The sequence below is a fragment of the Peromyscus leucopus genome, chromosome 8b (assembly GCF_004664715.2).
Source record: "Peromyscus leucopus breed LL Stock chromosome 8b, UCI_PerLeu_2.1, whole genome shotgun sequence".
Lineage (NCBI taxonomy): Eukaryota > Metazoa > Chordata > Mammalia > Rodentia > Cricetidae > Peromyscus > Peromyscus leucopus.
In genome coordinates, this window is record NC_051086.1 from 58,156,283 (window position 1) to 58,170,834 (window position 14,552).

General features: G+C 42.6%; 1 protein-coding gene and 1 pseudogene across 3 annotated transcripts in view; one reads left to right on the plus strand and one right to left on the minus strand.

Moving 5' to 3' along the window:
- Smg6 (SMG6 nonsense mediated mRNA decay factor) overlaps positions 1-14,552 on the plus strand; it is a 249,559-nt gene that overhangs the window by 2,774 nt on the left and 232,233 nt on the right. For all 3 annotated transcript variants that reach the window (XM_028866719.2, XM_037201489.1, XM_028866720.2), the window contains exons 2-6: positions 58-1,810; positions 2,419-2,611; positions 3,187-3,297; positions 7,534-7,640; positions 7,912-7,990. In XM_028866719.2, coding sequence (XP_028722552.1) covers positions 58-1,810; positions 2,419-2,611; positions 3,187-3,297; positions 7,534-7,640; positions 7,912-7,990 — 2,243 coding nt within the window. The remainder of the gene's footprint in view (positions 1-57; positions 1,811-2,418; positions 2,612-3,186; positions 3,298-7,533; positions 7,641-7,911; positions 7,991-14,552) is intronic.
- Positions 8,526-8,617, minus strand: LOC114691616 (annotated as a pseudogene).

The window sequence follows — 14,552 nt, forward strand, 5'->3', positions numbered from 1 at the left end:
CTCCCTCTCTTCTCCCATTATTCTTTTCTTCTGTGTTTCCTCCTATCAACATACTAGAAAACATGAAGGAATTAAAGGAACCCAGGCAGCGCAAAGATAATAGGCGCCCTGATTTGGAAATCTATAAGCCTGGACTTTCTCGACTGAGGAACAGACCTAAAACTAAGGAGGCTTCTGGGAGTGAGGAATTTAAGGATGAGATTGTGAATGACAGAGATTCTTCTGTTGCGAATGATATGCAGCTTATTAAAGTTTGCAAGGAATTGGACAGCCAACAGCAAAATGGTCCTACAGATCCAGAAAATCGCCAGGCACAGGAGAATTTCTCAAAGACTGGTGGACTAGAGGACCGGAGTCTAAGAATCATCAAGAGAATTAAGAAACCTGACCTGCAGATCTATCAGCCTGGAAGGCGTTTGCAGACCGTAACCAAAGAGTCAGCTAGCAGGGCAGATGAGGAAGAAATCCTTAACCAAGTGGAGCAGTTGAGGATTGAAGAGGGTGAGTGTAAGGGAAAAGTTGTAAAAGAAGAAGCTGAGAATAAACCAGACAAAGCTGAGACAGAAAAGACCCAAACTAATGACCGAGCCAGAACTGCCAAGGGAGAAAAGGGAAAAAAGATGGAGAAGGGGGAGGGGACGAAGAAGGTGAATGACGACTCTGTCCAGGGGAAACCAGGCTCTGTAAAGCGGTACTCCCGATCAGACAAGCGAAGGAACCGCTACCGCACTTGTAGTACCAGCTCAGCTGGTAGCAACAATAGTGCTGAGGGAGCTGGCCTGGCCGATAGTGGATGTCGCCGACGGCGCCAGGATCGGACCAAGGAGAGGCCACGACTGAAGAAGCAGGTGTCTATGTCCTCAACTGATTCCTTAGATGAGGACAGAGTTGATGAGCCTGATGGTTTAGGGCCCAGGAGGAGCTCAGAAAGGAAGAAGCATTTAGAAAGAAATTGGTCTGGCCGAGGCGAGGGTGAACAGAAAAGCAACGGTAAAGAAAACCGAGGGACCCTTCGAGTCACTTTTGATGCAGAAACCATGAATAAAGATTCCCCCATGGTGAGGTCAGCCAGGGAAAGTGTGGAAAGAATAAAGTCTGACAAAGGCCCGAGCAGTGGGGGCAAGGGCTCTGAGAAGCAGGAGTTCAAACACCCGAACCAAGAACTTCGAGGTCGTGGTCGCGGCATTCTGATTCTGCCAGCCCATACTGCCCTATCTGTCAGTTCAGTGGGCTCTCCAGAGTCTACACCTTTGGGACCTCGACTTTTATTTGGATCTGGTACTAAGGGATCTCGGAGTTGGGGCCGTGGAGGCACTACCCGCCGACTATGGGACCCAAATAATCCTGATCAGAAGCCTGCTCTGAAAAGCCAGACACCCCAGCTACATTTCTTGGACACTGATGATGAAATCAGCCCTACATCTTGGGGTGACTCACGTCAGGCCCAAGCATCTTACTATAAATTTCAAAACTCTGACAACCCCTATTACTACCCTCGGACACCAGGCCCTACCTCTCAGTATCCCTATACAGGCTATAGCCCTCTGCAATACCCGGTGGGCCCTGCAAATGGTATGTATCCAGGGCCTTACTACCCAGGCTATCCTGCCCCCTCAGGACAGTATGTATGTAGTCCTCTCCCTGCCAGCACCATGAGCCCTGAGGAGATAGAGCAGCACGTGCGGAACATGCAGCAACAGGAACTACATAGGCTTCTCCGAGTGGCTGACAACCAGGAATTGCAGCTTAGCAACCTGCTTTCCAGGGACCGCATCAGTACCGAGGGCATGGAGAAGATGGCTCAGCTCAGGTATTGTGTGTGTTTTCCTACTATCTTGCTTAGAGGGAAATGGACAGTTGTAAGGCTCCTGTGGCTGAGGAAGGTAGAGACTTCTTAGGTAAGCCACTGAGTGTTACCTCCCTTTCACAGGGATCTCTGCCCCTCCCAACCTCACTTGGGCATGGGCATTAAGCCTAGAGCCTAGAGCATCTTGGAATAAGTGACCTACCACTGAGCCACACTTGAAGCCCTTTTACATTGATTTTTTTATAAGGAACAGGCAGTTGGGGAAATAAGATTTAATTCTAGTCTTAGAAATAAGTATACTTCTGATTTTAAGGGGAAAAAACGTGTCTTTAAGGGAACATGGGATTTCTAGAATGTCAATTTCCAACTTGTACCAGAGAACTTATTTCAGCTCTTCAATGTAGGTGTGCACATGTGCTGTTTTCCTAGGCATAAATGTCTTTGGAATGACATTCTGTTGTGCAGAATAGAACCCAGTATGAGTAGGATATCTGGTTACATTTCAGATTTCTTGTCAGGAGTGAGTTGGCTAGTTTGCAGGAAGTTCATATCTTGGGTCTAGCCTTCCTTGTGATGTATTGGAGCTAGACATTATATGTATTTTATTCCAGAACTGAACTACTGCAGCTGTATGAGCGCTGTATTCTATTAGATATTGAATTCTCTGACAATCAGAATGTAGATCAGATCCTGTGGAAGAATGCTTTCTATCAGGTGATTGAGAAATTCAGGCAGCTTCTCAAGGATCCAAATATTGAGAACCCAGAACAGATTCGGAACAGACTCCTGGAGCTCTTGGATGAGGTAAACATTATAATTTTTTTTTTTTTTTTTTTTTGATCCTCAGGATAAAGTCTGCAGCATCTTTTAGTTTGTATCTTCTACCTGAGATGTTTTAGAGGAAAATATTGCCAAAACTCATATCTTTTTCTTACATTTAGGCATGGTCTACCTGTATTAGTTCTTTTGGACTATACTTACTGACAGGTGGAGTGCCCTTTTTCCCTCCCCCAATGCTGGGGATTGAACCCAGGGCCTCGTGTATGTTAGGCAAGAGTTCTACTACTTAGCTACATCTCCTGTCCTGGAGTTACGTTTGAGCTTGAAAGCTTTCTGAATGAGAGAGGGAGAGGGGAAAAATGAGAGATGAAAGAGGGAGGAGTGAATGGATCATATCTTTAAAACATGGGAGGCTTATACCATAAACTGGTGGTGTGCTTACTTGATGGCCTCTAGCTACTTACTGTATGTGACTCCTTTTATATAGGATGTCTGGACATTGATGGAACTGTGAAAGGGTCATTTGCTCCAATATCTGGTAAATAGATTGGAAAAAAACTGATTGATTCAGATATTTGTTTTGTTTTTTTTCTTTATAGGGTAGTGATTTCTTTGATAGTTTGCTTCAGAAACTACAAGTTACTTACAAGTTCAAACTGGAGGACTACATGGATGGACTTGCCATTCGAAGCAAGCCTTTACGAAAGACAGTAAGCTGGTTTCTTTCTTTAGTTTAAATTTGTTCATCTAGTCCTGGCAAAATGCACACTTTTAATCCCAGTACTTAGGAGGCAGAGATAGTTCTCTGTGAGTTCAAGGCCAGCCTGGTCTACATAGTGACTTCCAGGCCATCCAGGATTGTGTAGAGAGACCCTGTCTCAAACAAACAAACAAACAAAAATTTGTTCATCAATTTAGTAAGCATTTATTTAGTACTAGTTAAGGCCTAGGTAGTGTGCTGGGTTTTGAGTATATCATAGTGAAAGATATAGTATAATAGGGAAACAGATAGATGAAACTATCATAAGTGGGGCACTGTGGCCTGTGTCAGTAATCGTGGATCAGGAACTCAAGGTCAGCCTTGCTAACATTAATTTCCAAGGAAATCTGAGCTATATAAAATTTTGTTTCAAAAATAAAAAGCAAATTGTAATGTCATAAACGCTATGATGAACTTCACACTTGTAATCCCAACACTTGGGAAAATAAAGCCAGGAGGATTGCCATGGGTTCAAGACCATTCTGGGTTACATAGTGAGTTCTAGGATAATCTGAACTACAGAGTGAGATCATGTCTCAAAAGAAAACAAGGTGTCTGGAGAGATGACTCAGTTATTAAGAGCACTTACTGTTTTTACAGAAGACCTGGGTTTTGTTCCTAGTATCCACATGACTACTCACAACCATCTGTAACTCCAGTTCCAGGGGATCTAATGCCTTCTTTAGACTTCTGCAGGTACCAGGCATGCAAGTGATGCACATAAATACATGCAGGCAAAACACAAACAGACAAATTTTTAAAAGGTAAAAAATAAAAAGTAGTTGGATAATTCATAACATCAACTTTGGGCCTCCACATGCACACACATACACATGTAAAATGTGCATATGTAGCTGCACATCACACAGAATAAAATGGAGAACAAAGCACAAAGAGGCGAGGGAAATAAGCACTATAGTAAGTACGGCATAGTAGAGGGACAGAGGGGAGTGAGCACTATAGTAAGTACGGCATAGTAGAGGGACAGAGGGGAGTGAGCACTATAGTAAGTACAGCATAGTAGAGGACAGAGGGAGTGAGCACTATAGTAAGTACAGCATAGTAGAGGGACAGAGGGGAGTGAGCACTATAGTAAGTACGGCATAGTAGAGGGACAGAGGGGAGTGAGCACTATAGTAAGTACGGCATAGTAGAGGGACAGAGGGAGTGAGCACTATAGTAATACCATAGTAGAACAGAGGGATGAGCACTATAGTAAGTACAGCATAGTAGAGGGACAGAGGGGAGTGAGCACTATAGTAAGTACGGCATAGTAGAGGGACAGAGGGGAGTGATTGAACTTAGGCTCAGTGGACTCCAGGAAGGCTTTTCAGAGACTCTTTAAAAAATTTATTATTTATTTATTTATTTATTTATTTATTTTTTTTTGAGACAAGGTTTCTCTGTGTAGCTTTGCGCCTTTCCTGGAACTCACTCTGTAGACCAGGCTGGCCTCGAACTCAAAGATCTAACTCACAGAGATCGAACTGGCTCTGCCTCCCAAGTGCTGGGATTAAAGGCGTGCACCACTACTCCCCGGCTTGTTTTCAGAGACTTTTAAAAGTGGTTCTGAGAATCAAAATTGGCCTCATGAAATACTAGGCAAGAACTGTACCCCAGAGGTATATTTCTAGCCAAGCTGAGTCTTGAAATATAAGTAGGAGTTTGAAGGGTGGGAGGAATAGTTAGATACAGGGCACAGTGAGCAAGAACCAGGTGTTTGGGAAACTTCAAGTTCATTCTGTTGGTGTTGATAATATGGAGTTAGGGTTATTTCAGTGGATAAAGCTAAGGAAGTAGGAAACAATAGATCATAAACCCTTAGATGCCATACTGAAGATTTGGACTTTATTCTTTAATCGTTTAGGAACCATTGATTGCTTTTCAGCAAATGGGTAATTTGTAAATTGTTAATTTGATAGGTGTTAAGCAAGGGTGAATGTAGGAGAGTTAGGTTAGAGGCATGGGCTAAGGTAAAGAGAGATGTAGTGGAGGTGGAAATGAAAAGACAGAGTGGGAAGCTAGGCACGGTGGTCTGTGCTTATAGTCTCAGCATTTGGGAGGGGGGGCAGCAGGACTGCCTCCGGTTAAAAGCCAGTCAGTGGTGCCTGGTCAGACCCTGTCTCAGAAAAAGAAAAGCCTGGGGATGGAGCTCGGGTGGTAGATTGCCTGCCTAGCATGCATAAAGTCCTGGGTTCTGGCTCCAGCACCACATAAACCCATGTGTGCACCTATAATCCCAGCATGTAGGAGAGGGGGAGCAAGGAGGGTCTTCAGAAGTTCAAGGTTATCTTTAGCCACATAGTAAGTTTGAGGCCTGGCTGGGTTATAGGAGACCTTGTCTCCAAAACCAGAAAACAAAACAAACAAAAAAGGAAATAGAAATAAATTGCTAGCCCTTGTGGTGTGAAGGTTATGGTTGGAGGCATGAACAGTCTAGGTTATCTCCCAGTTTATGGCCTAGAGGAATGGCCATAAAGGAAAGATGCAGTTTACACACACACACACACACACACACACACACACACACACACACACACACACACACACACACTCTCACACACTCTTAAATATACTAATGTCCATTGGATTGAATGACCTTATCTTGTTTTTTAAATCAGAAAAGGGAAAGGGCAGCAGGCTGGGCAGTAGCTAGAGTACTGCCTGTAGCTAGGAGTTGTTTTTGTTGAAAGGGTAGAAGCAACATTATGTTGAGAGGTGAAGCATGATGTAGCTCATGCTTATAAGAATCATGTCTGGGAGGCAAGGAGAGGGGGTAGCTAGAAGTTTAAGGTCAAGAGAAGCTTTGATTTAGACTTTATTTTATTTTTGGTTTTATTGAAACAGTTTTGTTAAATAACCCAGCTGGCCTAGAATTCTCTATATAGAACTCATTATATCTGCCCTCTGCCTTCCAAGTGCTAGGATTAAAGGTGTGCACCCTAGCTGGTTAATGGTTGAGGGGTTAGTGCACACCTTTAGTCCCAGTACCTGGGGAGCAGAGACAGGTTGATCTCTTGAGTTCCAGGATAGCCAGTGCTACAAACCAAAAAGGATGTGTACTCTGTCCCAACATTTTTTGGTGTTTTGATTTTTTGGAGACAGAATCTCATGTGTAGGTCAGATACCCTGGGACCCTGGAATTTACTGTGTAGTCCTGACTGAAATCAAGATCTGCCTGCCTCAGGCTCCAGAATGAGGATTATAAGTATGTGCTCCCATGCCTGGTGGGGGTGATTGTTTTGATTTGATTTTTTTTCCCCCAAGACAGGGTTTCTCTGTGTAACTTTGGAACCTGTCCTGGAACTCACTTTGTAGACTAGGCTGGCCTCGAACTCACAGAGATCCACCTGGCTCTGCCTCCCGAGTGCTGGGATTAAAGGCATGTGCCACTGCTGCCTTTTTTATGCTAGGGTATATTACTGAATGTGGAGCTCACCACTTTGGCTAGACTGATTGTCCAGCAAGTACCAGTCATCCTCTGGGTCTCTTCCCCCACTTACAGGTGCATGAGGCCAGGCTCAGCTTATCTGTGAGTGCTGGGGATCCAAACGCAGGTCTTCATGTTTGTGTAGCAAATATTTTACCTGTGATCCAACTCTCCAGTGCCTACAATATATATTTTAAATTTTTGGTTTTAGATTTATTTATTTTATGTGTATGAATGTTTTGCCTGCATGTATGCCTATATACCATGTATGTGTGCCTGATGTTCACTGAGGTTGGAAGAGGGCATCAGATTGCTTGGAACTCGAGTTACAGATGTCAGTGAGCTACCATGTGGATGCTGGGAACTGAACCTTGGTCTTCTGCAAGAGCAACAAGTGCTCTTAACAACTGAGTTGGTCTCCAGCCCTGAAATTTGTATTAAATGCAGATGAGGAAACCTAGTTCCAGGCATTCCAAAAGCTTCCTTGAGACCACACAGATTGTTTGACTCTTAGTTTCAGAGTGCATTTTCCCATTTGTGTGGGACTCAGAGTAAGAATTACCACTCTCTCTTCGACTGCTGTATTTTCTCAGTATATTTTGTATTTTCTTGGCGGTGGTTTTTTAGCAGTCAGGATCAGGTTGAAAACTTGACTGTTTTGAGGACTGTCAGTGTCATTTAGATTCCATCCATTTCTTCTGGCATTGAATTGTGTTTCTTGGGTACTCTACTAACCAATTGTTGTCTATTCTGTAGGTAAAATATGCCTTGATCAGTGCTCAACGCTGTATGATTTGCCAAGGAGATATCTCTAGGTATCGGGAGCAAGCCAACGATACAGCGAACTATGGGAAGGCACGCAGGTACTTTTAAACCTCTTTGCTCATTGTTTCTCTTCCCTGTGTGGCATTAAGTGAATTATTGTAAGACATCCAGCCACTTGAGCTGCCTCCCATATGGAGTGCCCTACAGTTGTCCTTAATTTCTTAATCGGTCCCTTTAATTATGCTTTACCACTCGAGGGCTATATCTGGTTAACTTTCTAGTCTGTGACTTAAGTAGAAGGGCTGTGAGGATGGATTGGGAAAGAGTAGTTGATAAAGAGTTAGCATTTCATTCTGTTTTCTATTCTAGTTGGTACCTGAAGGCCCAGCATATTGCTCCTAAGAATGGGCGCCCCTATAACCAACTGGCTTTATTGGCAGTGTATACGGTAAGAAATTCCTTGGATAACGGAACTGTTTTCTAGGCAGTTTCTCCCTTTTTGTGGTTTTTTGAGACATGATTTCTCTGTAGCTTTGGAGCCTGTCCTGGAACTCACTCTGTAGACTAGCTGGCCTCAAAATCACAGAGATCCGCCTATCTCTGTCTCCCAAGTGCTGGGATTAAAGGCGTGAGTCACCACTGCCTGGCCAGTTTCCTGTTTTTGAGCTAAAATTTTGTTTCACTACATAGCCTAGACTTCAAATTGTCATCTTTGATTCAGCCTACCAAGTGCTGAGATTACAGGCATGTCCTATCACATGAGTTTCTTAAACTATTGATTAAATTTGTACTATTACATTTTTCTGTTGATTGATTTAGTGTGTGAAGGTATGCATGTAGAGGTCAGAAGATAGTGTTGAGAGTTGCTTCTATCTTACCATGAAGATCCCAGGGACTGAACTTAATGGACAGCCTTGGCAGCAAGCACTGTACACATTGAGCCTCTCGCTAACCTCTGAGTTTATTTATGTGTCTGTTATTTTAAAAATATGGGCTGCTTCATCCTTATGCAGGGACCATGTTAATCTTTTCTCTTCTGTTCCAGTTTTTGCATATGTGCTACTGAAGTGAGTACTTGGATTTATTTTTTAACAGAGTCTTACTTGGTAGCCCAGGCTGGCTTTGAAGTTGCATTCTTCTCAGATACTGGGCTGAAAGGCATGTACTATCATATCTAGCTTAAAACAGGGATTTGTTTTTCATTTTCTATTTTATGTATATTAATGTTTTGCCTGCCTGTGTGTTTGTGCACTATGTGTGTGCAGTGTCATTGGAGGCCAGAAGAGGGTGTTAGATCCTCTGGGACTTGAGTTACAAACTGTTGTGGGTGTTGGGAATCAAAACTTGGGTCCTCTGCAAGAGTAGCTGGTATTCCTAACCTATGAGCAATCTCTAGCCCCTTAAGATACAATTTTGAAGCCAGGTGGTGGTGGTGCACGCCTTTCATCCCAGCACTGGGTGGGGAGGGGGGATCTCTGTGAGTTCGAGGCCAGCCTGGGCTACAGAGTGAGTTTCAGGAAAGGCGCAAAACTACAAAGAGAAACTCTGTCTTGAAAAACCAAAAAAGAAAGAAAAAGAAAGATACAATTTTAATAGCATCAGCTCCTCGGGAGTTTGATTTCTTCTGATTCCTGTAGTCCAAAGCACAGCCTCTTTTGTCTTTGATCCTCAGACTCCTTGTCGTTGTTTGTTTTCTACTTTTAGGGGGCCCACTATCCAGCTCCCAAATAAATCACACATAGAGGCTTTAGCTTATTTATGAATACCCAGCCTTATCTTGGCTTTGTTTCTAGCCAGCTTTCCGTAACTTAACTTATCCCATCTACCTTTTGCCTCTGTGCTTTTCCTGTTCTCTTTCTTCTGTATCTTACTCTTACTCCGTGGCTTGCTGTGTAGCTGGGTGATTGGAGTCCTCCCTCTCCTCTGGCTGCTCTCTCCTTCACTCCTCTATCTCTTTTCCTTCCTCCCAGATTTCTCTTTCTATAGATTCTCTCTGCCCGCCAGCCCTGCCTGTCCTTTCTCCTGCCTTGCTATTGGCCATTCAGTTATTAGACCATCAGGTGTTTTAGACAGGCACAGTAGTAACACAGGTTCACAGAGTTAAACAAATGCAACATAAACAAAAGTAACACACCTTAAAAATAATATTCTACTACAACTTCGTTTGTTTCTCTTTTATTATTTTTTATTTACATTTATTTGTTTGTTTGGTGTGTGTGTGTATGTGTGTGTGTGAGTGCCACTGAATATGAAGATCACAGCAGCTTGAAGGAGTGGGTTCTCTCCTACCACCATGTGGGTCTTGGGGTTCAAATGTGGGTCATTAGGGCTGGCAGCAAGTGTCTTTATCTACTGAGCTATCTCTTCAGGCCATGACTCCCTTACTTTGAGGTGAGTTGTCGGGGATCCCACACTTTAGTTGACTTGGTTCATACCTCCACTTTACTGCATTTAATTTCCTAAAGGAACATTATTCTGCAGCCAGGCAACAGCTTGTTACTCTGCATCTTACCTTGTTTCCTTTTCTAGGAAGAAGACAAGACCCTCTTACTTCCCTCCCTTAAGGGCCTCAGCCAGTCCTCAGCATTCAGATATTATTTCTTTCCCTGGAAGTCTTTTGTGAAACAGAGTCTCATTGAGTAGCTCTGGCTGGCCTGGAACTCAATTTGTAGACCAGGCTGGCTTCAGACTCACAGAGACTGTCTGCCTCTGCCTCCCAATGCTGGGATTAAAGGTTGAGCCACCATACCCTGCTTGCCCAGATATCTATCTATCTATCTATCTATCTATCTATCTCTCTCTCTCTCTATCTCTCTCTCTCTCTCTCTCTCTCTCTCTCTGCCTCTCTCTCTCTCTCTTTCTCTCTTTTTTTGTTTTTCGAGACAGGGTTTTTCCGTGTAGTTTTGGTGCCTATCCTGGATCTCGCTCTGTAGACCAGGCTGGTCTCAAACTCACAGAGACACACCTGGCTCTGCCTCCCGAGTGCTGGGATGAAAGACGTGTGCCACCACCACCCGGCCCCAGATCTAATACTCCTAAATTTTCATCTAACGTGGCTGTTTAGTAAACACACAGTAAGCACTTGGTCACACCTTTCTAGATTTTATCAACTTCCTTTGAATGTGGTTCTAATCAGAAGAAATGGACCTTGGGAGCTAAGAGGATTCCAGACAGGAAGCTGCAGGGAGAGGAAAAGATGGGGGAGGGCAACAGTAGATACTAAGATATCAAGGACAAGAAGCAGCTAATGTGATTATCAGCAAAGAAAAAAGACAGTCTCTCCTTCCCTCACTCCCTGGTCCTTCCTTCCTCCCCTCTTTCTGCCTAATTTTCTTTTCTTGACAGGATTTCTGCTATATTGCTCAGGCTGCCAATCCTTGTCTAAACCTCTCAAGTGCTGGGACTGCAAGCCATGTGCCACTGTACCAGGCTCTTGTTCTTGTTTTTGTGTTGGCTTTTTTTTTTTTAAATGTGATATATGGTTTCACCTAGCCCAGGCTGGCTTTGAACTTGCCATATAGCTGAGAATGACATTAAATCTGATCTTCTGCCTCTACTTCCCTAGTGCTGTGATTACAGGCTTGTTTCGCCATACTCATTTTTTATCTGGTGCTAGAGATCAAGCCTAGGACTTTATGTATGATAAATAAGCATACTACCACCAGAGCCAGGGCTTCACAGAGAAACCCTATCTCAAAACAACAACAAAAAGCATCTCTTAGGAGGAAAAAAAACCTCGTTCTCATTCTTTTTTTTTTTTTCATTAAATATTTTAGTTGTGTGTGTTTTCATATGTTTGGTGCATTTGTGTTAGTACAATCGAGTGATTGCATGTATGTAAAGAACAACTTAAGGGAGTCAATTCTCTTCCATCTTGTTGAGAAAGGTGGTGTCTGGTGGTTTCTTATTTTTGCAAGCCAACCCACAAGCTTCTGGGTAACTTCTGTAGGAGTGCTGATTTAGAGATGTCTGCCACTGTATAGGGCTCTCTTTGAGACAGGCTCTCAGTCTGAGTCCAGGCTGGCCTGGGACTCACTGTGTAGTCAAGGCTGACGTTGATTTGAAGCAGTTCTCCTGCTTCTGTAGTGCTTGGGGATATGGACATGAACTTCTGTGCCCAACCCTTTTTTATTGGTTCCTCTTTTCAACTAGCTTCCTTTCTACTTTCGTAAGTTATTTTTGTCTTCTGTTTTTGTGATGCATTATGTTTCTTTAGGGTTGTTTACAAGAGTATCTTCCAAGTGGCTAATCTGAAAAAGAATCTTCATCAACTAGGAACTGCATATAAATTCTTGGGAAAGACCTTATACTTAACTAGGAAAGCATTCTCGCCTTGAAACACATATATGTAATCCTTTCAACTTTTTGTGTGCTCATTGACCATTTACATTTTATTAGAGAAACATCTATTGAAATCCTTTGTCATTTTAAAATTGGATTATCAGGCTGCAGAAATGGCTCAGTTGTTAGGAACACTGGCTGCTTTTCCACAAGGCCTAGTTTAATTTCCAGTACCCACTTGGCAGCTCTCAGCCATCTTTAACTACAGTTCCCTCTTATATCATCCATGGGTGCTGTTGCTTTTAACAAAATCTCAATCATTAGATTTTACCAGTAAAGACTTGGGAGCCAGATGCTAAGGTGAAAGCCTGCTAGCTCAGAGAGCCAGAGAAAGCACCTAGCTGACCCTCCTCCTCAGCCTGCCTCCCGGAAGCCTCCTGCCTTCTCCTAGGCCGTCTCAAACAAGACTCAAACTGAATGTCCCTTCTACTTCCTGTGTGTCTTTAGTCTTCCTGACTCCCTCTTACTCTCTGTTATGTTCACTTCCTGTCAACTGGTTGCTTGCTCCACCTCTTGACTTAGGGTTGACTTTAATTCTTTTTTTTTTTTTAAAGATTTATTTATTTATTATATATACAGTGTTCCATTTGTATGTATGTATGCACACCAGAAGAGGTCACCAGATCTCATTATAGATGGTTGTGAGCCACCATGTGGTTGCTGGGAATTGAACTCAGGACCTCTGGAAGAGCAGTCAGTGCTCTTAACCTCTGAGCCATCTCTCCAACCCCGACTTTATTTAATTCTGTTTACAATATTCAAGCAGAAAGCTCTTGGATTAAAGATATGTGCTAGAGTTGAGCCACACCACAACTAGAAACAGGTTTTTCCAGTAAATAATGCAATCTTGGGGTTCACAGTGTGATCAGATATCTTTGCAGCAGGATGCCAGGCATACACATGGTACATAGGCATGTATGCACATAAAACAGCTGGACAGCAGTTGTGCACACCTTTAATCCTAGCACTTGGGAGGTGGAGGCAAGTGGATCTCTGTGACTTCAAGGCCAGCCTGGTTTACAGAGTGAGTTCTAAGATAACCACCAGGATTGTTACACAGAAACTCTGTCTCAAACAGAACAAAACAAAACAAAATGTTAAAAATTGAGCTACCCTTTTCCTTGAGTTTTATGAATTCTCAGATATTTTAGGTCCTAGAATGTAAGAGGCAACTTAAGAGAGAAAGGTTTATTTGATCATAGTTTGAGGGTATAGCCTATTGTGGCAGAGAAGATGTGGCAGGAGCTGCTTATATTGCTTCCACAGTTAGGGGCAAAGGGGGGTGAATGTTGGTACTCTGCTGGCTTCTTCCTTTTTACATTCAGTTTGGGGATATTTTTACCTTCTTTCATAGGATGGTGACACCCACATACAGGATGAGTTTTATCTCAACTAAGCATTGCTGGAAGCATACTCACAGACATGACCAGAGGTGTATGTACTAGGTTATTCCAAATCCCATCAAGTTGACAGTCAGGATTAACCATTACAGTGTCCTTTCAGGGCCTTATACAGGTGCTCTGCAGAGCTACATTTCTGTTTGTTAAAGACACTATACTATTTCCTTAGAATGGTGTTAATACTTTTTTAAGGCAGGGCAGCATTTGAGACAGGACCTCATGTAGCCCAATTGGCCTGGAACTCACCATTTAACTGAGGGTGATTTTGAATGCCTTATCCTTCTTGTCTTCCTTCCCAAGTACTAAGATTACAAAGGTCTTAACGCAGCTGGACAACCAATTGATATATGAGTTTATTTGTAAGTTGTCAGTTCTATTCTATTTGTCCATGTCTGCTTTACAGCAGTACCATAATTCTTTTAACTATTGTAGGTGTCTGATAAAAATCTGGAAAATGTTAGCCTTCCAGCTCTTCTTTCAAATTATTTTCACTGTGTGAGGTCCCTTAGAAGTTTGTATGGGCTTTAGGATTAGCTTTTTGTATTTGTACTGCAGCAGCTGTTGGGACTTTGATTAAATAATGGACTTGTAGGTTTCTTTGGGAAGTACTTTCATCTCCTAATGTCCTAACAAGATATCTCTTTGTTTACTTAGGTCTTTAATTTTGTTTAGCACTGTTTTGTAGTTTTTTTTTTAAGAGTAGCCAGGCAGTGGTGGCGCACACCTTTGATCCCAGCACTCTGGAGGCAGAGGCAGGTGGATCTCTGCGAGTTCGAGGCCAGTCTGGTCTACAGAGTGAGTTCCAGGACAGGTGCCAAAGCTACACAGAGAAACCCTGTCTCGAAAAAAAAAAAAAAAAAAAAAAAAAAAAAAAAAAAAAAAAAAAAAAAAAAAAAAAAGTAAAAGTGTTAGGATTCCTTTGTTAAATTTATTCCTAAATAATTTTTCTTGATGCCATTGATAAAGAAATCCTGTCCTTCACTTCCTTTTCAGATTGCTTGTTGCTCAAACAGCTTTGCTACATTTCCTCCATGGGTTTTGCCTTTCTGATTAAATTGTTATTTTTCTTTCACAGACTTCGGACCCAGATTAGTGCTTCCTTCGAGTTTTTTCCCCCTTGGTTTCCCTCACATCTTTCTTATCTATTAACATTTTTCAACATTTCTGTCTTCTCTAATCATTCAGTGAATTTCAGTTATTGAGAACATGTTTGTGTGTAGTGCTTTTCAGGGTGCCATAAGTGATAAAATAAATGATGTGGTTTTTTCC